The 22,539-nt window shown below is 47.0% G+C and overlaps 1 protein-coding gene across 3 annotated transcripts in view; it reads left to right on the top strand.

The window, feature by feature from the left end:
* Window positions 1-22,539, top strand: part of CCDC50 (coiled-coil domain containing 50) — a 42,988-nt gene that overhangs the window by 5,511 nt on the left and 14,938 nt on the right. For all 3 annotated transcript variants that reach the window (XM_054835040.1, XM_054835041.1, XM_054835042.1), the window contains exons 2-5: window positions 11,567-11,629; window positions 12,985-13,114; window positions 17,878-17,968; window positions 20,969-21,086. In XM_054835040.1, the coding sequence (XP_054691015.1) occupies window positions 11,567-11,629; window positions 12,985-13,114; window positions 17,878-17,968; window positions 20,969-21,086 (402 nt within the window). The remainder of the gene's footprint in view (window positions 1-11,566; window positions 11,630-12,984; window positions 13,115-17,877; window positions 17,969-20,968; window positions 21,087-22,539) is intronic.

Below are 22,539 nucleotides of genomic sequence, written 5' to 3'. Positions count from 1 at the left end.
TTCCTGGCTGGCTGGCTTCCCGCTCGCTCGCTGCCGTTCCTCTGCGTAGTGCTGGTTTGAAGGCTGAAGGACTGAGGCTGGTCTGTTGGTAAAACTGCCTTAAAACTTGAGAAGGTTAGGTCCAGTTTCTGGCGTGGCACTCGCTGCTGTGGGACGCTTTTGGGAACAGTTGGTCCTTTTGCCTTTCTCCAAAAAGGTGATGAAGATATTTGTCGTTCTGCTGCTGGTGGTTTGCGTTGCAGGGAGCAAAGGGCATTTGCTGGGCATTTCCACCGGTAAGGCAGGGCTGCCGTCTGCCCCGAGGCTGCTGTGTGTCAGGGATGCTCTGTGTTCACCTTACAGTGCTGGCTTTTCCACGGGACACATGATGGGACCTTGTGGAAGTCCCTTGACACTCCATTTATGCTTCCTTTTTAAAAACAGAAATTGGAGCCTTCCTACTGTTTTCTTTCTCGATACATGAAAAGATACCACACAGCGTGCTGAGTGAGTGCTATCTGGCCTTGCCGCTGTAGGGCAGCTGGGAGAGACTTTTAGCAGGGCTGGAAAGACAGCAGGAGAGTGCGGCATCACGCCGCACCTGTAAGAGGTGCAAGGCAGGGCTGTTGTGAACCTTGCATTGAGCAAAGGAGCCCAGTTAGGCCTGGGTGCTCATAAAATCTACTCTCTAACCCTGGGCACGCTGTGCATTAGGCTTGCCAGAAGTGTTATTTTCCCTGAGGAGAAAGGTGTGGATGAAAGCCTGGCGCAGCCCTTCTGCCTCTACCCACGGATTTTGTGTCAGGCTCCGGAAGCTCAACTGATGATTACTTTAATTGCACGCTAACCCATGGTGCCACTGCCACGGTGCTCTGTCAGCCGAATAAAAATAGTGAGATCCCTTTGACTGGGGCCTGGGTTGGCAGTGGTTTGGTCCATGCCCCTTGACAGCCCTGCCTGTGGCGAGTGCTCTTCAGGACAGAAAGTTGAAGTGGTTTGCAAGTGAGTCACTCCACGTCTCTTTACAAAGGAGGTGTAAAAAGCTGCGTGCAGTAAAACTTTGGGTTCCTATGCGCATACAGGTGTGATTTGTTCTTTTCCTAGCCCTTCTGCTGAACCAGGACTTAGTGACTGGAGGAATTGACTTAAGAGGATATGTTATGTGGGCTCAATACGTGGTGTTCAGTAAGTGATGACAAAGGGGAATAGGATATAAATGAGCAAATATTTGCAGGCACTGAGAGACAGGCATGCCTTAAAGACACTGACAGGGCTGACCTGAGAAGTAATGGGACAAAAGGGAGGAAGGAAGTTTATGCAAACAGGAATATTTCCTGGCAGTGAGGTGTATTTTTTTCCTTTCTGCAGAAACTTCTCCAAAAGACATGGTGCATATAGCTCTGGCCCTTCCCAACTGGACAGGACAAGAGGCTGGAGTGTGCCCTGGCAGGAAATGTTCCTCGCAGAGGGACTGTCACCACCGACCTGGCAGGTGGGCTGGGGAAGTGCTGGCTCGGGGCAGCCTTTCCCGGCATGGATGGAAAACTCCTCCCTGTCCACACAGCAGAACACCTTTGCATTGCAAAAGCATCTGAGCTTATCGTATATATCTGTTACGGATAAGGCAAACATTACTTGGGTAATCCTGGTGGGATTCTCCCTCTGTTCTGAATTTAGTTTTATTATGGGATGCCAGCTGGTGGGATGGGGGGGCTTTTGTCCTAAATTCACAAGTGCCTCTTGGAGCCTTCAGTAGTGCTGCTGGGGTGAAGCAGTGGAGGACAGCAGGGAAAGACCTGAGAATTTTCCAAGGGTGTGGGCTGTTTCCGTGGCACGCAGACAGCGCTACTGTTTGCAGGGCTGCGCTCTCCTGCGGGCCGTTCAGTTGGTGCCAGGTTTCCAAAGGAAATTGGTGTTGGGAAGAGGCAGGGCTCTCCTGATCTTATTTGCAGCACTGGAGGGACTGGCTAGGGCTGCATAACCCTGCCTGCATTCCTCACATCTCTGATATGAGGTGGAAAAGGTTTGCCTCCAGGTCTGATTACAGTGCTCAGTTACCTGGTACTCCAGGCAGCTGGCATTGCTGAGAGCATCAGCACTGGCCATGTAACAGGTGAACTTGTTAGGTCCTTATTTTAGTTGTCTTTTTTTTTTTTTTAAACTGATTGTACAGTGTCACCTAAAAGTGATTTAGGTCCTAAAGCAAAAACTTTACTTCTGGCTGACTTGGAGCTCATTTCGTGCTCTCGGAGAGGAGGCATTTAAAAAGCTGCCAGCCTGCTGCTTCCTCGTGCTTTGCAATGCACGTGAGCTGTGGGCACAGATGCCACAAAGCGATATGCTCCAGGTTGATGTTGGGAGTTCTGCCTCCCTGCCCATCTCACCCCAGAAGCCAGGGACTTACTCTTACCCTCTTATGCCACTGTTCTAAATGCGTAGTTGCTCTAAGGGCAGTGTGCCAACGCAAGGTTGTGACAGGAAAGGGGACATGTATTTTTAGTGCTGTAACTTTACTGATTTGTGACTCTTTTGTAGATGGATGTGAGGGTTTGACTGATCTGGGGCCAGCTTTGGTACTTTGTGTTCTTCAGAGCTGACTAATAAACGTGGAGAACTTAAACGGGGGAAGTGAGGGGGGAGAGGAGAGAGTACCAGTGAAATGCTGGTAGAGCAAAGAAAAGGGGTTTTGAAACGAAGCAGAGCATCCTCGGTTGGTTAGGTAGAGGAAGGTTGTTCTCCCGGCGCAATTTGCAGTGCTGGCAGCAGCTGAACGGGTGGCAGACAGAAGTCCTCACAGCATAGCAGCCGCCTTTCTAGGAAAAAGGAAGCTGATAGGAATCTGTGCAAGAATCAGAGCCGATTGCAGGATCAGTTCAGACACCTCCAGCATTGAATGCAGCGGCTGGCCAGGTTTCCAGCAAGCCTGGGAGGCTGCCTTGAGGCCCACCCTGCTGGAGCTTTGCTTCTCATGGTATTTGATCTGGGTGAATAAAACCTGGTTTGTTCTCATGCACGCTGATGCTGTGGTCCATCCTTCCTACTGCAGCTCTGGTTTAGCTACAAACCTCAGAGCAGTCTCAGGCTTGGCTGTAGTCACCCGAAGGCTGAAAAGCAAGTGGCATCTCTGAGGGAGTCTTTCTGCTACTTGTTCTCTCCAGAGATACTTGTTCTTCCATATGACTGCGGGTCCCTGTGGTGTAAAACCGCACTGTAGGGTTTTGAGAGGAACTGGAACCTTTTTTTGGCACTTGGCACCTTCTGCGTGGGTGTCAGGCTTCTAGCAGTCAGCCTTGCGTAAACAGTTGCCGGAGTCAGTGCGTAAACTTCTACCAGAGGGGCATTGAGAGCTCCCTTTCTGAATCCTGTCTCCCTTGTACTTTGCTACATTATCTTTTAGGATTAAGCTGGAGGAGAAGCCTGGGAGAGCTGACACTTCGAATTATCTCCGCTCCCAGCTGCCTGCCTGCCTGCCTCTCTGGAGCTGCTGTGTGAGCTTATTCACTGCAGCCTGAAACCGAGAGCTTAGAAATGCTAGTGAAGCATCTGAGGTCCAGGGTGCCACGGTTCCTGAAAGGCACCCTGAACCACAAAGTGGACCTGCCAGCTCTCTGCAGAGAAACTGCTGAACTGAGCAAGGGATTTAGGTTTGCATTTAGCAGAGAACAGAAGTTTTGCCTATCTGGGAAATTCAGTGTGTCCTTCTAAGTATTTTGTGTAGTGTAAAATTGCCTAAAATGCTGAAATAAAAGCTGAAATAAACAGATCAAAGCAAAATTCAGCGATCACCGTTTAGATGGGTGTGGGGGAAGGGAGCTTGTATAGTGCAAATATCTTGAGATGCAAACTCCACGCTTGAGCGGTTTTCTGAGTGGGTGGGTGTTTGGAGTTATGCATGAAAGGAGACTCTTTTTCTTTTCCCCCTCCCTTACGCCAGTTTTAGTGAGTGGTGTTGGGCTTAAAACTAAAACTGCCATGATATCCTGTCTGCAAAAGAAACAAAAAAACCTCCAGAAAAGAGCAGTGCCATATGATCCATGGGACACTGCCGAAGGCAAGTTTTACAGCTACAGCAGTGCTCATGGGGACATCTGTGTGAGCCAGGGATTTTGACCTCTCCTGGTGCAGGTAACTCCTGTCCTGCTGTCCAAAGAGGGGGTGTGCATGGTGGTTTGCCCTTGGGCAAAGTGAGAGTAAAACACAGCTGTTGGAGGCAGTGTTGTTTGGTTTGCTGTGATCCATAGTTGGGAGGCAGTGGTGAAAGTTGAGTGCTAGGAAAACCTCTCTATGTCTTTATGTTGGTTGTTCATTTTGCACATGTGATGTTAGCTGAGTCAACTGAAGCTGTGTCAGATGCTGGAAAGGATGACTACCGAAGCAATTTTTGTTCTCATCAATGATTGAGATTAACTTTCACTACAAGCAGACCCAGTTATGTCTCAAATATTGTGCGCGAAGTTTGTGTTTGGCTGCTTGGGGTCTGCTACTTGGCTGTGGTGTCAGACTAGCCAACCCATCCCTGACCAATATATCTACCTTGTGTTTTTTATACCTGTCCACCTGGATGTTACTGATGGGTCCAGTGCGATACCTGAGCTCACTGGTGACCTTCTTGGGTCTAGGCAGCTTTGTACAGGCTGATGGACACTGGAGCACTCAAGAAAGAGCTGTGGGCATAGTGTTCTGAACCTGGCAGGTAATGGCTCACAGGCATTAACATATCATGGCTTATATATCTGCTGTCTGCTTTAAAGTGACAGAATACTGTATGTATTCAGCCTCTCAATGCACAGACATTTCTGGAATAGCAGGCAGCAGCTGTAGCAGCAATGTTGGCTATAGGACCGAGGGGTTTTTGAAAGTTCTTGTGACTCGGAGTACTTCATACCTGGGGACCCAGCAGGACCTGGCTGAAAAGGCTGAATTTTCAAAATATGGATGCCGGTTGCCAGTAGTCCTTAAGGTTCAACACCATTTTCAAGTACGTCTAAGCTTGAAGTGCTTCAATTCAGCATTTTCATCTGGAAGTCAAAGACGTGGTCTTTGACGTTCTTGACCTATGCGTTGTGGTTTAAGCTTGGGAGATGAGAAGACTTCCTCTTATTTAGAAAGATTGCAGATGAAGTGATGTAGAGTGTAATTATCCAATAATGAAAAAGATGGCAGCCTTCTGTAATAAAGACAGAATGATAACTTTATCGAACTCTGTGGCTGGGGCATACTCTAGGATGACCATTTGAAGTCACTTGTGCTATTCTTTTGCCATCTTGGGTATATCCAGCTTCCTGTTTATACTGTGTAAGCACCTTCTGCTTTGAGGTGTTCAGCAGATGCTCTCTCAGCTTGAGGACTGCTCTATGGTACAGTTTGCAGAAGTGAGAATGCCAAACCAATAGCCTCAGAGAAGGCATTTTGTGAATGCTGCTCATTTCTATTTCAAGGCAGGTTAAAAAATAGACTTATGCTCTGAGGATTTGGTTCCAAAACATATATAGTCTTCCTTTTTAAAGCATTGTTGGGCAGGTGAGAGCTTATTGTTGGAGAACAGTGCAGACAGAGCACAAACCTCTCATGGCCTTGACCTCAAGGCATTAGTTTAGAGCAGAGAGGATAACCTCCTTCCCAAATCCCAAGCTGTTCATAGCTTCCAGGCCAAGACTACGAATAAAAAAACCATGGTTCTTTGGTGATATTTTTTTTTATTTTGCATGTTTATGCTTTTAAGAATTAGGCTGAAACTCCCCAGTTTGATTCCCTGTGAGGCTGCCCAGTCTCTTTGTGCTGCCTTGTAGCTCCCAGCTACGTGAGATGCTCTGGTGCTGTGGCTGAGAAGCAGAAATCATTCCCTTCCCCAGGCTGCCTAGCTCTGTCCTCTGCCTGGGAGCCACCTTCCCCCTGCACCAGTTTTCCAATGTCCTTGGCACTGACAGTGTCTGGTGAACAAGGTCCTAGGAATGCCGTCTGTGTAACTGCAGCTGTAGCAGCTGAGACATGTCCTGGCCAGTCTCTGTTGGCACCCATGTGTGGTAGCAGGAGCTCAGGAATCTCCTGGTGCGATGGGAGAGGCAGGACGGAAATGAGAAGCGCTGAGGTCAGGCCATGTATCTTGTAGAGCAGCTTTGATGAGGGTGAGAAGGAAATGTCCCACTTGCGTGGTTCTGTTGCAAGGTACCCTCTGGGTGGCCTCTCGCCTCCAGTTGGGTGGCTGCTTGGCCATGTTGGCTTCGTTTCAAGGAAATGATCTGCAGACTTTGGAGGGCTTGGAGTGGCCTGGCCAGTCTCTGCTGGTAAGAGTCTCTATCCCACCTTGCTTTATAATCTGCAGGGATTTTCATACCTCAGCATCTTTCTGAGACTGCTGTTTTGTAACAGGCTGCTCTTGTTGCTTGCCACTTAATTTGTCAGCTCTGTAGGCCCTAAAAAGAGATTTTTAGCTGATGCAACTGTTTTTTCCTGTGTTACTTCTGCCTTTCCTCTCCCTCCTGTCCTTTAGTTCACGATTCAAAAACTGCAGATGCTCGAAACTAAGCATGACTCACACCTTCTAGTTTATTTTGTGAATTATCCAGCACATGATGCTGACGGGAAAATGTTGGGAGTGGAGGGGGTAGGGAGCAAGAGATGGTTTTTAAGACCGAAAAGGAAATGCTTGGGGCGTCCGTGTGCGGTCCCTGGGTCATTGAACTGGCTGGTGTCCCAGGGCATGTCATAATGGGCCCCGTGAACCGAGGGGGACCCGTGGGCCCTTCAGTGGATGTCAAAACGTGGTCTAAGACTTCAGGCAGGTGAAGGGTGTGTTTTGCTCTAACCCTTGCTCGAGAAGCCAGTGGGGTTCGACCTCTTGCAGAGGCACGTTCACGCTGCCCGTTCCTGGATGTTATCTACCTCTTTGTCACACACCTAAGTATTGGTAGCAACGTGTAATGCTGCCTTTGCTTCTCTGTTGGGGTTACCTTGCTATCTTTGAAGCAGTTCGGTGTTAGAAATGCTGAGCTATGGAGCTGAGGTAATTCTGGAGAAAGCTAGTGAGGCAGATGGCAGAATGTAAAAAGGAAAAGGTATTTAATGAAATTTTGCCAAGTTGTACCTAGAGACATGGCTTGCAACCATGCTTGCAAGAGCCCCTGATGCTTAGAAAGGAACATTTTTGGGGTGAACTCCTACCAAGCATGGGTCTTCTTCATTGGAGCTTGCAGAGAGGCTCTCTAGGATCCCTCAAGCAAGCGAGCTCCCTCTTTCATGCTGCTGCATGGCTTTTGCAGCCTGCCACTGCTGCAAAGGATGATGCTTCTAGCCGTGCTTCTGCCCTCATCCTCCCCTGGTGGTGCTTCTGCTGGCTGTGGCAGCAGCTGGGATTCCTGGGCTGGCTTTGCTTTCATTCACAGCTGTGCCAGAAGCGTGTATCCCAGGCCTGCTCCCATCTGTGCCAAGGCAGATTGGCTTAATCAGACTATGGTAAACCTGGTGTTAATGTTTCATGCTTCACTGGACTTGCCAATTGTAGCTGCTGTGATTGCACCTCTGCTGCTTGTTTAACTGTCTGACGGCTCACAGCCAGGGCCTGGAGATGGGAAATCAAGTTGATTTGCAGCAGTGAACATAACATTAATCTTACCTTTCATTTTTTAGCTATACAGTTATGGGATAAGGAAATAGATTTCTTTTCCCTTAAATACAAAGCCTCTTGGAGAGGAGGAATTGTGAGTCTCTCCATTGTCATTGAGGCCATCCTATTTCTCAGCACAAACTCAGTGGACGTAATACCTAGTAATGAGCGTGCTGGGGCCATGCTGAGACTGGGCAGGGGACGAGGACTCACACCGATGAACAGACCGTGCCTGGCTGGTCCACATCTCCAGTTATTCTGTAACTGCCTCATTGCTGGATGCGTGTCTTCAAGGATGGAGGATTGGTTTCCTTGGCCTCGCTTGCAGCTGTGGTCACGCTGACTCCGTGCCATGGGCGCTGAGTCTAGTATTGAGGGAGTGCTCTGTGCTTGCCATCACCCCTGGACTTGCTAGGGAGTTGCAGGTGTCCCCATCTCTTGCCACCTGGCTGGCTGACAGTGCTTCGTTGTGTTTGTAATGGGATGTTCTCATCTTCCTTTGCACATTGTTCTCGGGCTGATGGCACTTGGGAATAACGTGCTCTGATGAGTTAGAGGCAGCCAGCCCAGCCAAGTTTCTGACAGTGACGAAAGGTCTTCTTGTGCCGTCTGCCCTGCCAGCAACTTCAGCAGCACAAAGCGAGGGCTGTGCGCTCGAGCTGTCTGTTCGTGGGTTTGTAAGAGTGGTTTAAAGGAGTGTATGCACAGCCAAGTGGCTTCTTCAGCGGTGCATGAATGAATCCAAACACATGAGCAAACCCAAGGCTTGCTGCTGCCCTGCCAGCCTCCTCTGTGAGCTGGGGGCACCGAGGAGCCCAGACATTTGGGAGCTTCCCATGTGCACATCATGAATTGCCATCCAGTTTCCCTCTCTCTGTACTGTATCTTGACGGGATAATCAGCACAGTTTTAAGGCGCAGCCCCTGTATTCACGTCTAAGCCCTGGAACTTGATGGCTTGTCCCAGGGCATTGTCTCCACTTGCTTTGTCCCTGTTTATTTGACTTTGGAGACCCATGAACTACTTCTAGAGGATCTCTGGAGGAGCAGCTAGAAGAAGCAGGCCCACTTATACAACAGTATATGCACTTGGCCTTTTTATTTAAGGAGTCCATGCTTTCTTTAGGATGTTTTAATAGCCCATTAATCAAAAAGGATTAAACAATCATTGCTACATTGTAGGAATGAAGCTCACCAGGGAGATGAGATTTCTTTGGGACTGGTGCAAGACTGTCAAGAGAAGTACAGCAATGTTCTACCGCGGCCCTCCCACTGTCACGTGTAGGCCAAGCATATCTCTTCCCAGAGAAGTGTGTCTGTGTGGGTAGAATGGAGTAAAAAAAACCCTAAAGTCCTCCTCTGCACATGTACCTCTCTGGGGAGGATGGAGCAAAGGTCTGCCAGCACCATGACCAACAAGGCAGAGCTCTTGAGTACCACGGGGATCAGAGCAGCATATAAGCCTGTGCAGAAAGGAGTTGGGAAGGGCTGGGATGCAGTTTCATAAACATTTCTTACAGCAAAAAATATGCAGCTCTGAAATGTTCATCCTAGCTCTCGTGCTGCCTGCCTTGTCTTGCTAGTACAGCTGTTCAGGCAGCTGTGCAGTGGACTTGCTGAGACCTATTGCAGTTAAAAATAACACTTCCCTCCCCTTTTTTCTTTTTTTTTTTTTTAAAACTGTCAGGACCAAGTGCTGCTGCTTGAATGTGTGGTAGTAAAAGCACAGCCCTAGATTCGCGTAAGCTGTTTGTGGCTTTGTATTGAGGTGGCTTTGCTTAGCTCTGAACTGACAGTAGGACTCAAACCCCTGAGTTGGAGGTGTGCTTCCAGCAGGCCAGATGACGCTTGTTGTAAGTAGAAGGCAGTTGTTCCCGTCATCATGCTGTAAACCCGAATAGAATTAGGGACCACAGAAATGAAGTCTCTCTGGGCAAGATCCCCGTGCCTCATCCCATAAAAATGTGCTTGTGACCACCGGGCACCCTGGGTATGTCACCTGTGAGCAGCACTGCTGCCTGCTGCTCAGCTGTGGCTCTCCCAGTTCTGTGGCCGAAAGCAGTGTTTCTTTATTTATACGTACACAAATACCCATTGGAAGCGTTTTAGTGCTATTTAGTGTTTTGTATTCTCTTTCCTTTTTTAAAAGAAGTTGCAATAAAAAAAAGCAACAACAAAACCTTAATTGCACCATCTAGAATTGTACATGCTTAAAGTGAGTCACTATGGGATGGTATAACTGTAATCTCTGTCCTCATCTCCACCCTGCTGCTTGTCACTCTCCTTTCCTGAAGCACTGCTGTAGTTGTTAGGTGCTTTTGTCATCTGTAAAACATCCTCCAATGTAGCAAGACTCAACCAAAAATTCTGTTGAATGCAATAAAGGATAAAGTATTTATTTGACCTCCTAGCACACAAACTAGAAACTCTTCTAGGTATTTTGTGAAGATACGTGGGTGCAAAGGAACATCTCAGTGCTTCTCTATCAGAACATATGCATTAATGCAAGAAGAGGGAAGACGCAAGGGGCTGTGGCTTGGGAAGACATAGCTGCCTTCTTGTTTCTTTGTAGTATTTTCCACCCTTTGTGGTGATGGAAATGTTTTATCTTCTCTGACTCTGAGCACTTTCATAAATGGGTTCCTCATAAAGTCCCCTTGTAGTTTTGGTACATTCTGGAGGTTTTGGGGTTATTTTCACTTTCTCTTCTAGGCTGTTGCTGTGCTCTGCTAAAGAGAAACCGTGGTCTTCTCCAGGGTTTCTCCTACGGAGCACAGCGGCAGTGGCTCTTACCTCCCTCTGCAGCTTCAGAAGCACCTTGTAGTTCTCTTTATGCTGTGCGTTTCAAATGGGAGAGATTCCCCTCTCGGGTCCAGTTGAGCTTCTTAGCTTCTCACGTTCAGGAAAAACAAGTTACAGACCTCCCTAGTACCAATTTTTCAGTGCCTGTGCCTTAAACTCCCCTTGAAGCAGACGGGAACCCCGTGTACGGCAGATGTGTGGAGCGGGGCCCCATCCTGTGGTTTGAGGGCACAGATCACTTTGTCCTTGGTTCACCAAGAAGCTGATGCGTACCTGTCACCAAAAGCCTGAACCTGATGCTGTGTGTGTGTCCGTCCCTGTCCCAATCTGTACGTGCCTTGTGTTTTGTTGCCCTGCTGCCTATCATAACAAGTTAAAAATAAACCTTGGTGTTTTTCTACAGTGTGGGTAGAGTGTTCTTTTGAAAGTTCAAGTGCGAAAGTGATAGGCATTGGCAAAAATCTGCTGCTTTCAGACTGGTGCCAAAGGGAACTCGTCCTCTTCCCGTTTAGCTTGTCTCCGGGTCATTTTCAGTGTCTTTTTAAGAAGCTGTGCTTATCCCTGCTGGTGATGCTGTGGTTGATCCCATGCCTGGGTTCTAGGTACATAGCCAGCATCTGCACTTGGAAAAAGTCAATGAAGCTTACTGGAGACAGCTGTAAAATGATTCCTGAGCTGGTAGAAATGCCTTGCAGCAAGAGCTGTGGAGCTCAGTCTGCTCAGCTCTGCAGAGGTGACAGAGTGTGTGTGTCTTTTTGCGGAGAAAATACTGCTCTGTCTTTAACGTGGCAAAGAAAGTCATAGTAAGCATAAACACTTCACCTTGGTTTTAGTTGTACACACTCAGCATGGGCGTTGGTATAAATCTGGGTGGAATACAGGGTTTTGTGCACAAGGTCTGATCCAGTGATAGTGCGGGCAATTCTGATCTTAAACTAAAGAAGCAGAGGTGGAGGGGAGAGTGGAGGCGGCTTGTTATGCAAACAGGGACAAAGTAGTAAATGTGTGGAAAAAATAGCCACAGGGGCAGGAGGGGGAAGAAACCCACAAGTCCAGACCTTGGCTGGTAGAAAGTATGTCTGAAGTCTCTGTGTGCGTTATGTTCCCCCGACCACCATAGCTCTTGTAATGCTTTTTGTTTTGCTCCTGATGCTAATTCTCTTGTCTTTGTTTCCCTGTCCAGTGTGTCGAGACTTTGCTGTACTGGAAGATCATACCTTGGCCCATAACTTACAGGAGCAAGAGAGTAAGTACCAACGATCTTTGGAACAAAGTGAAGCAAATTTGTCCCAACAGATATCTGGCTTTGATTTTGCTGAGGAAAAATCCTCCCTGCTTTTATTTCATTTTTATTCTTTTTAATGGAATACCGATTATTCTTACTGCCTTCACTGTCCTGCAACATTACTCTGTGTTCTGCCCAGCTCACATTGTACCCTAGAGATAGTTGCATTTCATGTTTCAATTTTGTGCTTTCCTTTAAAGTTGAGTGAGTTTGTGCCATTTATGATAAAATTATATGTGGGAGTGCACTTGAGGTTTTGTTGCTGTGCAAGGATTTTAGAAATGACTAGCAATTTTGGAAGCTTCAAGTTTTATAGGCTGACCTGAGCTGCAACCAGAAGAGGTCTGTTTGTTTACTTATTTCAGAATTGCTAGTGCCTGCCTTTTGAGAGGAGGCTTCCTTCTAAGACATTTTGAGGTAGGGCAGCTGGGTACTACCAAGAGTTTAAAAAGGAGAAAGAAAAGAAAAGGAAAAAAAAAAGTACAGCCAGGAACTTCAAAGTGACAGGTGGGGGTTTTCTTTTTTTTTTTTTTTAACATGCTTATCTGTTGCTTTGGGTATGTTTGCATTGCAGTTTCAGGTGTGGTGGCCTCTCTAATCTGCTTTGCTGGGTGCCAAGACCATTGGTATCCACCAGTACTTGGTGTTAACACTGTTCTAGTTACTCCACCAAGTATGCAGCTTGTGCTGAAGTTGTGCCCTTGCTGCTGGAACCTGAGACCACTGAATTAAAGCTGGCGCTCGGCTGCAGCTCACGTAGCCATCTTTTCTTGCAGGCAATATCCATGTATGGTAAAGGACTTGCTGTAGTACTGGGTTGCTCTGTTGCTAAATATAAAGGTAGTGAGATTCTGGAACTGATTATGTTGAGAGCAAGAGGAGTTTCCTCTAGAGGTTTTTAAGAACAAATGAGGGAAGCATCCATCAGAAGTGGTCTAGGTTCACCTCATCCTCACTGGCCTTTGGTGGTGCCTTCCAGACCCACTTTATTAATCTAGGGTAATTTCCCATGGCCAGAAAATGAAATTCGAAGTCTAAAAAGTGTTCCCTATAAACCTGGATGCAATTAAGATATGCAGATCTTGTTTTGGTAACACACACAAACACAGCCCCCTCAGTGCTGAACCGAGGCAGTCTCAAGCTGCTAGTGTAATTTCAGTTCAGGGCTTCCCCACCTATAGAGATATTACATGATGTTTCCCTGCCAAGAACTGTCTTCCTTTCTGTCCTGGAATCTCCCTCCCACTTGCTTTGTCTTGTTCACACCGTGAAGTTCTGCAGGCTGATTTGGGGTTCTTATCTGTGTTTATTTCCAGTCGAGCATCACTTGGCAACAAATGTTCAGCGTAATCGTCTGGTACAACATGACTTGCAGGTGGCCAAGCAACTGCAAGAGGAGGAGGATCTGAAAGCACGTGCTCAAATCCAGAAACACCGAAAAGACTTGTGAGTTTGGGATGGAGCTGTTGAAACGGTTGTTCCATTTGGTCAGAGCACTGAAATCGGCTGCTTTAGGTTGATTGACAGTACATGGGCTTTAGGTTGATCAGCCTTTTGCTTTTGTGTCTTTTCTCCTTTGGCTAGCTGTTGTAAAATATTGATGCTAGGCTCTGGCACAGACCATTGAGGACAGGGAGGGAGTAGGTGGTCCTGGGGCCCGTCCTGGCTTAGATTCTGTTGCTTGACCATGGGAAGGAGCTTTTCTGTTCTGCTGCCTGTTGGCAAAGTGGGGTGACTTGGCCACCTGCATTGACCTTGTCCCTGGCTAAAGTTTGAGAAAGGAGAAACCACGCCACAGAAATACGGTGTTACAGTGAATTCTCTCTCTTGTGGAAATTGCAGATATTAATGTGTTTGCATTGTGCCTGATGAGTGCTTTTGAAGAGCTGGGCACAATGCTTTTTGCTGTCCTGCTGCACTGAACAGCTGAAAGCCGCTGCTTGTGCTCGCAGATACGGCAGCGTGAAGTGCCCTGGGAAGAGGAGCTGCTGCCCCGGGGTCACTCGGTGGAGATGGGTGTTGGGGGACAGGCCTTCTCTTGCAGTCACTGACTTTTGCAGCAGCTGTGGGAGGATGTTTAATGAGTGATCCGGTTTGCTCTGTAGGTTTGTTCAGGTCCCGCAGGCCAGATCTAACCCTGTGGCCTGTGGTTTGGCTTTCTGTGCGCCATGGCTCACAGCTGGTGTGAAAATGAAACACGGCAGTGTGGGGCAAAACAAACTGTACTCTCCAATCCAGAGCTGACACTGGTGCTTTTCTTTGTTTGTTTGTTTTGTTCCCCCATCCTTACTCTGTTGCAATGCATGAGATGTAACAAACAGGTTGTGTGACAGGGCTCAGTCAGATCCCAAGGACAGGAGCCGGAGGCTGGGGCTCCCTGCAAATGCAGGGTCTGCAAGGCAGGATGCATCTCCCGACGGCTGTGCTGCCTCCCGGCTTGCGTCGTGCTCTGTGATGCCACCCACCAGGTACAGTTGGTGGTGGATCACAGACCCTGGGTGGCTCATCTGGCCGAGACAGCGATGGAGTGGAAGAGCTCTGTGCCGCAGATGTGCGAGATACGGGACTGGCTTCAAAGGAGCTGCTTGTAAAAGATTTAAAGCCGGGGTGTGACACATCAGCCACTGTTTCCAATGTTCCCAGCGCACTCGGGCTGCACTGGGTAGACACGTGTATCTCTCAAGTCTCTCCTTTCTTTCAGTAGTTTTGTCTTCATGATTAGAGATGTGAGCATGTAAATGACAACATAAAATTAATTTTGTATGTCAGAGATGACTCCTTTTTGTTACTTGCTGGGAACTGCAAACAAATTTCTTGTGGTGGGACTGTGTAAAATGGGATTTACAAACTTTGTGAGCTCAGTTACAGGCAGAACTGCTGATGCAAAATGTTGTGTCAGCAGCAGTTCAGCTCCTGAAAGCGTGAGCTCTTCTGCAAGAATACTAAAAAAAAGTTGGAGGCATCCTTTTGTAATTGGATCTTTTTCTTCCTTAATTCTTTGTACGTTCCCACTGTCTCCTCCTTGTGCAAGATCAGCGTGTTCTGGCAACAAAATGATCCTTGATGTTGTTGCTTTCTGTATGGTCTAGGGCAGTTTGACACTGCCAGGTGATGGGAGGAGTACAGGGGCAGAACTGGGTGGCCTTTAGAAACATAGAATGTAAAAAAAAAAAAAAAGCTTTTCAAATTTATGGGCTTGCTTCTGTCTTTCAAATCCTAGATTCTTGCAGAAAGACTTTGTGAAGATAAATGAGAGAATAGAAAAAAAATTTTCTCTTTAAGAATTCAGGGAAGCATCAAACCTTATTTTCGTGCTTCTTTAAAAGCATCTCTCGCATCTAGCTGAGCAGCCTGCATGCTGCCGAGCGTAGTAGCACGGTTGCTAAAATAACTGTCAGAAATACTGTGAAAATATGCTTTTTCTGTGTTTTGCTCCCCGTGCTGTGATGGTTCTGTTACGCTAATGTGAACAGTTCCTTTGAATGGTTCCCTTAAACTCTTTTTTCTTTTTTCTTTCTTTTTCCTCATCTGGCAACAATTAGTTGCTACAGCCAGTGTGAATGGGAGCTTTCTGATGATCACACTGACTTTTTTTCTTTTTCCTAAACTAATGTAGAGTTTCCCTGACACTCCTGGTTGCCCAGGAATGAAGGACACACAGGTGTGATGTTCAGGGATGGTGACATTTGTGTTGCTCTGGCTGATTTCTGGGGACTGATGGGCACTTGAACTCATGCTAAAGAAACTGAAGAACAAGAAGAGCTGTCAAAGTTCTTTAACCTTATGCTCAGTCAAGTTGAAACGCTACCTTGTGTTGATTAACTAATCAAATCTCAGTATTTAATTATCACTGAGTAATAAAACCCAAAATCTAGTGCTCTGTTGCTGTTCAGTGGTTCTTCGAGATTGATACGGTGTATTCCAAGGTATGTGTCATCAGCGATAAGAAAATGCTTCTACTTTCGTATTTCTTCTAATGTTCTTTGCTGCGAATGGAGAGGCAATGACCTTGTTGCCTTGGGTCTGAAAGACGATTAGCTGTTTCTGTCTCCTGTTTGTCTGTAATAAGATGTATATTAAGCATTTAGCAAGTCAGTTGGTGCTGATGAACTTGGCACCTTAGCTCTGTTCACAGGTGCCGGGGGAACTGGAGACGTGCAATGCCTTGATATGTCTGACCTTTCAAACTTATTTTCTACCTGGATTCGTGTCCTCTGAGGCTGGGGTCGTAAGGGATCCACTGTCTCTGGCCCACTGACAGCCTGCTCCCCGGGATGTGCATGTTCAGCTATTGTTTTGCTGGGGACTGTGGTTCCCTGCTGGTGCCAGGTTTGCCAAGGTCCTTTTTTATATGGCAGGTTCAAGAGCTAGACTTGCTGCCGTGTGAGCTCGTGTACCTTTGAACAGGTCTCTCCCTGGAGTCAAGTGAAATGCACACAGACGTGCACACAGAATGCCAGATTTTATTACCTGGATGAAAGAAACTGATGTCCGAAGGTGTTTGACCTATTGATAACTCCAGCCCTACAAACACTGAAAATCATGAGTGCCTTCCAGGGTGTCTCTAGATGTGGGTCAATTTACGGATACGTGAGTGTGGTGGTCTGCGAAAGGGTAGGAAATTTCGTGTTGCGACGTTGACTTGGGTTCGTGTGTGTTTGGGGAAGGGGATATAAATAACATGCGGTACCCAATTGCAGGTCTGCTTCCAAGGAGGAGTTGACAGAAATAACGAACCTTCTTTCCCCTCCTGCTGCTTGTTCCTTTTCGTTCCCTATGACAGACGAGTTGTTTCTTGGTGGCATTTGTCCTCTAAACCCTCTTATTGTTGCAGTGTCCTTCCTCCCCACCCTAAACCACGTGTGCACTCTTTCCGCTTCTTTCATTCTTCTTCCCCTTCTATAAAAGAAGGCTCTGCAGTACCACTGCCTGCTCCAGCCATGCCACTTTTCTGTTTTGCCACTGAAAATACTTGTCTGCACTTACTGTTGTAATTTCCTCTGCTCGTGTCCTAGACTCTCTTCCAGTCCTTTGCCTCCAAGTTTGCTGGGTCATTTATGCTCTGATCCTTGCTCAAGCCAACAACTAGTTGCTCCAGCCCACCCAGCACAACTTTGACATAGCTGAACCTGCTTCTCTTGAAATATTTGCTTGACTTCCATAATATACTTCCATTACCTATCTGATCGTTGTCAGTGTATTCTTCAAAAGATTGTATTCTGATAAAGCAAGCTCTGCCTGTTGCTGTTCTGTTCTCACCTCCTTCTATGCCTTGCCTTTCAGTAGTCTCAATTGCAGAGATTTTTTTTTTTTCCTGACCTTCTTAGAGCTAGTATTTGGCTCAATTTCAACAGTCCTCAAAGAGAGAACTCTTAACCTTTCTTCTTAAATCCCCCAGCACTTTTCTGGGTTGCCCTAGGGAACCCCTGGCCATTGTTCCAGCCTGTTTGCAGGGCATCAGAGGCCGCGGCTGAGTAGAGCACAACTCTCGCAGATGGTTTCTGTATGATGTCTCTGAAATAGGCCTTCCCTTTCATGTCTCAATTACTCTGGTATCTCTCTGTCCCCAGTTAATGCAATCTTGTGTTGTTCCCACATCCGCGCTGGCACCGCGATGATGGCTCCCTCACCCCCCCGTTCTGACGCATGTCGCTCTCTTGGCACTGGTTCTGCTTTTGTGTCTCACCTCAGCAGCATTTCTTGTTCATTACTGAACTGCCATCTCCAGCCTCCGCCTGGCCTGCGTACCGCATCTTGCTGTCAGCATTTCTGTGCTTTCTCCTTGGCTTTCGCATGAAAACCACTTCCCAGAAATGCCTGCATTAACCTGGCCCCCAAACGCTCCTTTGGCACCACGCGTACAAAAAACTCCTCAACAGAACTAGACTGTGTGCAGAGGCTCCTACGCGCTACCTTGGCCTGCCCTGTCCTGTGGGACCTACCTCCTTTCTTACCAAACTGCCTATGAATCTGTTTTCTCTTGCTTTATACTCTGATTGTGAATGTTTTGGGACCTATTTTCTAAATTTGGCCAGCAGTAAGTATGGGGAGTCCTGGTCCCTGGTGAGGATTCATAGGCTCTGCACTAATACTAAGTAATAATTCTTCTGTGTAAATCAGATGGTTCTTTAGCTCTTTTATGCCTTTCTCCGGGCTGACTGATGCCTGTGACTTTAGCTGCCTATAATCCCTGTTTCCTTGCCTTCTAGAGAACGACAGGACTGCGAGATCGCTCAGGAAATCCAAGTGAAGCTGGTATTTGAAGCGGAGCAGCGCCGCAGGCAAGAGGAAAAAGACGAGGTAACCTTTAAAGCTGCGGGGATGGCAGGGCTATTTGTAGCAGCCCTTTCAGTGCAGGCATTTCTCGGTCATTAGCCACAGGAGTTGGCTTGCATGGTGTCAGTCCTGGTCCTCACAGATCTCGGTATGCACAGAGATTTTTGGGGAGTCCTGTTACAGGAATAAGATACAGTTATAGTCCTCACACTCAAGGGTCACGAGGGTTGTTGATTCCAGTGGCCTTGCTGATAGAGGGCGAGTAACAAGTGAGTCTTGTTGAGGTGTTTGTTACCCTGGTGTAGGAAGTTGTAATTGGCTGTGCACTCTGAGATCTGCTTGCTTTCTCAAATGCAAGAAGACAGGTACTACTTCTGGGAGAATCCTCAGTCATGATTTCTTCGTCTTTGGTGCAAAGACTTCAGCAGGACCCTTAGACCAACCATCCATCCATCTCTGGCTTCTCCATTACCTTCCTTCAATTTAGTCTTTCACAGCCTGAACACCCTGTTGCAGTTTCTTGCTGGCAGGTTTCTTTTGTGATTTCAGAATATTGCTCTGGTGCTGTTGGTTGAGAGTGGGCAATGCAGTTTGTCCATGGTGTTCAAAGGGTTTGGCTTGTTGATCACTTGATTGTGTTAGATTGGGGGTTCAAGAAAGCCACTGAGTGGAGGAATACCTGTGTGAGCCTGGAATGTGGCCCCATTTTTAATTACAGATAATTTCCTGAGAAGTCTGAGTAGCCTTAAGATGCTCAAGAGACACCTGGTGGCGTTTTCTCTATAGGAAGTTTGAACACAAGGCTGTGTTTCCTGGAAGAGCCTGAAATAAGAATCTGTCCTTGCCTGACAGATGCATCAGTTAGCTTTTGCAAGACCTCATTTTCTTCTTATATCATTAATTCCAAGCAAGTACTTAAAGGCTACCCAGGATATGGAAGGGCTTCCAAAAGGAGCTTGTGTTAACAGGGGTGGGAGGAACACTCTGGCTAAAGAATTCATGCTATAAATGTGGCAATCTGTCTTACTTTTATCAGGAAGGCAAAGGGGGTGCAATACTACTCGTGTTGGCTGTGAGAATTGCACCTTTCCTTCCCGCTTTCTGTAGCGAGCTGCTGGGCTGTCAGCAGTCTGACAACAGGTCCCTGCAACCTGTCAAACCAGCGTGCTGACCGTTTTGTGCTGTTGGGAGCAATCTTCAAATAAATGTCTCAAAGCAATGAGGAGAAGTCATAAGTATTCTTTCTCTTCCTGCTGGTACGTGGGAAGTTCCAAGAGTGGCTGAAGTGTAACTGGGCTGAGGTAGGCTGCAGCTGGTTACCAAGGTGTGGCACTACTGCCCATCCTTGCAACAGGACTTCTGGAGAGCTTGAATTGATCCTGCTTCCCTTCCAGGGTCCCCTCCAGCATTATTTCTTTTGGATGGGCTCCTGTGCTGATGCAGAACCTGAGCAACGTGAGTTGCTGCACGGTGCCCCAGAGGTTTGTCAGCTGGCAGAGGGACAAACGGCAGAGCCCCTTCTGTAGCCCTCGGCACAGCATCTCTACACGTACCCTGCAGGGCATTCTGTATTACATCGGTACTGGCCACACGCCGGACTAGTCTTGTATCTGTCACACGTGAGGGTGTAGTAGCTGCCGAGTGTATGTGATAGCGCTCTGGTATCAATAACTAGCAGCGCTATGCCAGTGCTCCGCTTGAGGCGGATCCAGTCTGGTGCGCAGGGTTTTTAAATGAAGTGCTAAGCCTACCTGCTTACAAGTCCAGTCTGTAAGAAATGGTATGTGTGGATTTATGAGTCCTAAGCTGTCTCAGTCCTGGAGATAATGTGCTTAAGCCCATATATTTATAGATTTACTGTACTTGCTAGAAGAGGTTAACCTTGTCAGGGGAAGGAATTTTTTTCTTTTAAGAGTCTGTGGCATCCCCAGGTCCTCCACAAAGCTGGTTACTGAGCAGATCTGATCTGAATCCTGAAATAATAGTTTGTACTTGAACACCCATCCAATGTCCTCCAGTGCTGGCTTTGCTCTGGAGAGCGCTGGCTCTTAGTCCACATTTCAGCAATGCCTTTCCTGCCTGCAGTGTACACTTTATGTGCATGGCTCTGTAAAGGTCCTGAGGCTTAAATAAATATCATCCACAGGGCTAGCATGCCCTGCTGGTATCTTCCAGCTTCTCTTCCTAGCTTTGGACTGGCTCCACTGACTCGCTTCTGAGCCCCAAATGAGCAAGGCCCAGGGAGCTGTTTGCTGTTTCTAGGCCTTGTTGATCCATTAGTCATCTCGAAGGAAAACCAATTAGGAAAATGGAGTGCCGTTCCCTTTGGTCTGTCTACCAAAACTGCGACAGAAGATGGACGGCTGCAGTCCCTGCAGTGCTCCTGCCTTGTGCCGAGTCCTCTCTTCCTAACGTCCCTTTCGATTTTCTTGTCCTTCAGCCTCTGCCTGTCAGATTGATGCATTTCCCTGCCTGGCATCCTACAGTCCCTGTAAATTACAGCTAGTTTGAAGTGAGTTCATGACTTGTTCTAGGAACTCCTTCCAGTCAGAAGTGCCTTCAGCTGGAGACAGTCTTTGCCTCTGTTTTTCTTTCCCTGGTGGAGTCCAGTGGGGAGGTCCAGCCCACTCGTGTGAGCGGCTGTGTGCTTGTGTGACTTTCAAATCCTTGCTGAAAGCCCAAGGTTGCACGCACAGTCCTTTCTGCATTGCTTTGGCCATTAGGGCTTTGCTGGCTTGCGTGCAGGTTGGAACAGGAACCCGCAAGTCTGCTGCGGGGTTGGAAGCTCAGTGGTGGCCCTGGGTGAGACTGGATGCTGGTTGCTGAGGTGGTCCCTTGTGTCAGCCACTAAGTTAGAAGCCCCATCCAGCCCAGGGACTGAATTTGAGAGTAACGCTGTCATTGCCACGTCTGAAAAGTTAAACTATCAGGATTTTTATAATTGAATAAAGAATTTGAATAAAATTAATCTGGAGATATTTTTTAGAAGGGATAGGTAACTTTTATTTTCTTCCACCTCTACAGGACATTGCCCGTCTCCTACAACAGAAAGAACTGCAGGAAGAAAAAAAGCGCAAGAAGCACTACCCAGAATCCCATGGACACGCAGGCTATGAAGATAGCTATTATGCAGAAAATGGAGGTATGTTTCTGCTAGATACAGGATCAAGATCACGGCAGCATAGGTGAACCTGGTGATCTGGCAACTCCGTTTAGATTTCCCTTGTCCTACAGTCCTGCATTCAGCACTGTAGCATTGCATCAGTTTCCAGGGTCAGACTTTATTCTAGAATCAGGAAATATTTAAAAAAAAAGTGGAGAAGACAATTTTATAATTTTTGATGTCCTAGAAGATGGCCTAAAGGACAGGGGTAGGGTGTGTGTATGTGCAAGCACACCCATGCATGTGTGCTTTGAAAGAGCTTGTGGAAAAAAACAGTAGCTGATGGTACAGATAAGCCACGGTTACTTCTGTGTAACACCACAAGCGTGTGGGGGGAGAAATGCAAATGCAATTCCACACTTGCATTCAAAGAGAAACATTTCCATGTGCTCATCTGCAATGCTGATACAGCTACGTGCATAAAGGAATAAATGCTGGTTCATGGAACAGCCTTTCAAAAATAACTCCTTGCAGGTATGTATCCAAGCATTAAAATTAGCACAACCGCTTTGAATGACTTACTGAATAACAAAGTCATCTCTACAGAATGTCTCTGCTGTGATTATCATCTGGGACTGTACATTGTGGAAAACATATGACCCACAGCGCTGTATTGCTTTCTCTTGGTCTGCTTTTATGATTGAATACAGACCTTCTTTAAATCAGGAAGAGAGAATTGGGGTGTGTTTAATTACGGAGCAATCTGGGGATGGCTTTGCTGTGCACTGGTGGTGGTTCTTGTGTTCTTTCTTCGAAAAAAAAAATGTGGTGGGTAAGAGATGGGATGCTTTTGATTAACAGATTGTGAAGATGAAGATCAAACCTCTTATTTCTCTTAACATCAATGCCATTGGCAATTTTAAATGTCTTTTATTTGAACTTACACAAAGTATTTCAGTTTCAGTTGGGAAGAAGTTCAAGATAGCCAAAAAACCCACAAAGTGCAAAACAGTAACCAAGTGGAAACTTCATGACCCCAAGTTCTGCTACATGTACAGAGCTGGCAGAGACTTTGATCTTGGAGTCTTATGGCCAACCCACTTCAATATTTCAGAATTAAATAGGGCAAGTCCCTGAAAAAATACTGTATAGGTAATAGCATTATGATGCAGAGATGGTAGGACGGGGTGGATTTCTTTGTAACAGAAGTCAGCTGACAAAAGCCTGTGATTCTGAGCTGACTGTGGTGTGGATTTGGAAAGCAGGATGTCTTGTGGGTCTAACTTTTCTTCCTGCAATAACCTGTAGTCTCAGAGGTGAGGTAGAAGGTGTTTTGCCTGACCATTCATAGTTGTGCTGCTCTTGATCCGCACTTCTTAAAAACCAGAAAGGACTGGAGTGGATTTTGATGCCTGGATCATCCAGTCCATTGATCTGGAGTCTCTTAAATACTTCAGCGCCATTTGAATAGGCATCAGCATCCTCAGTTTGT

The sequence above is a fragment of the Grus americana genome, chromosome 9 (genome assembly GCF_028858705.1).
Source record: "Grus americana isolate bGruAme1 chromosome 9, bGruAme1.mat, whole genome shotgun sequence".
NCBI classification, from domain to species: domain Eukaryota; kingdom Metazoa; phylum Chordata; class Aves; order Gruiformes; family Gruidae; genus Grus; species Grus americana.
This window is presented reverse-complemented; position numbering and strand designations above follow the sequence as displayed.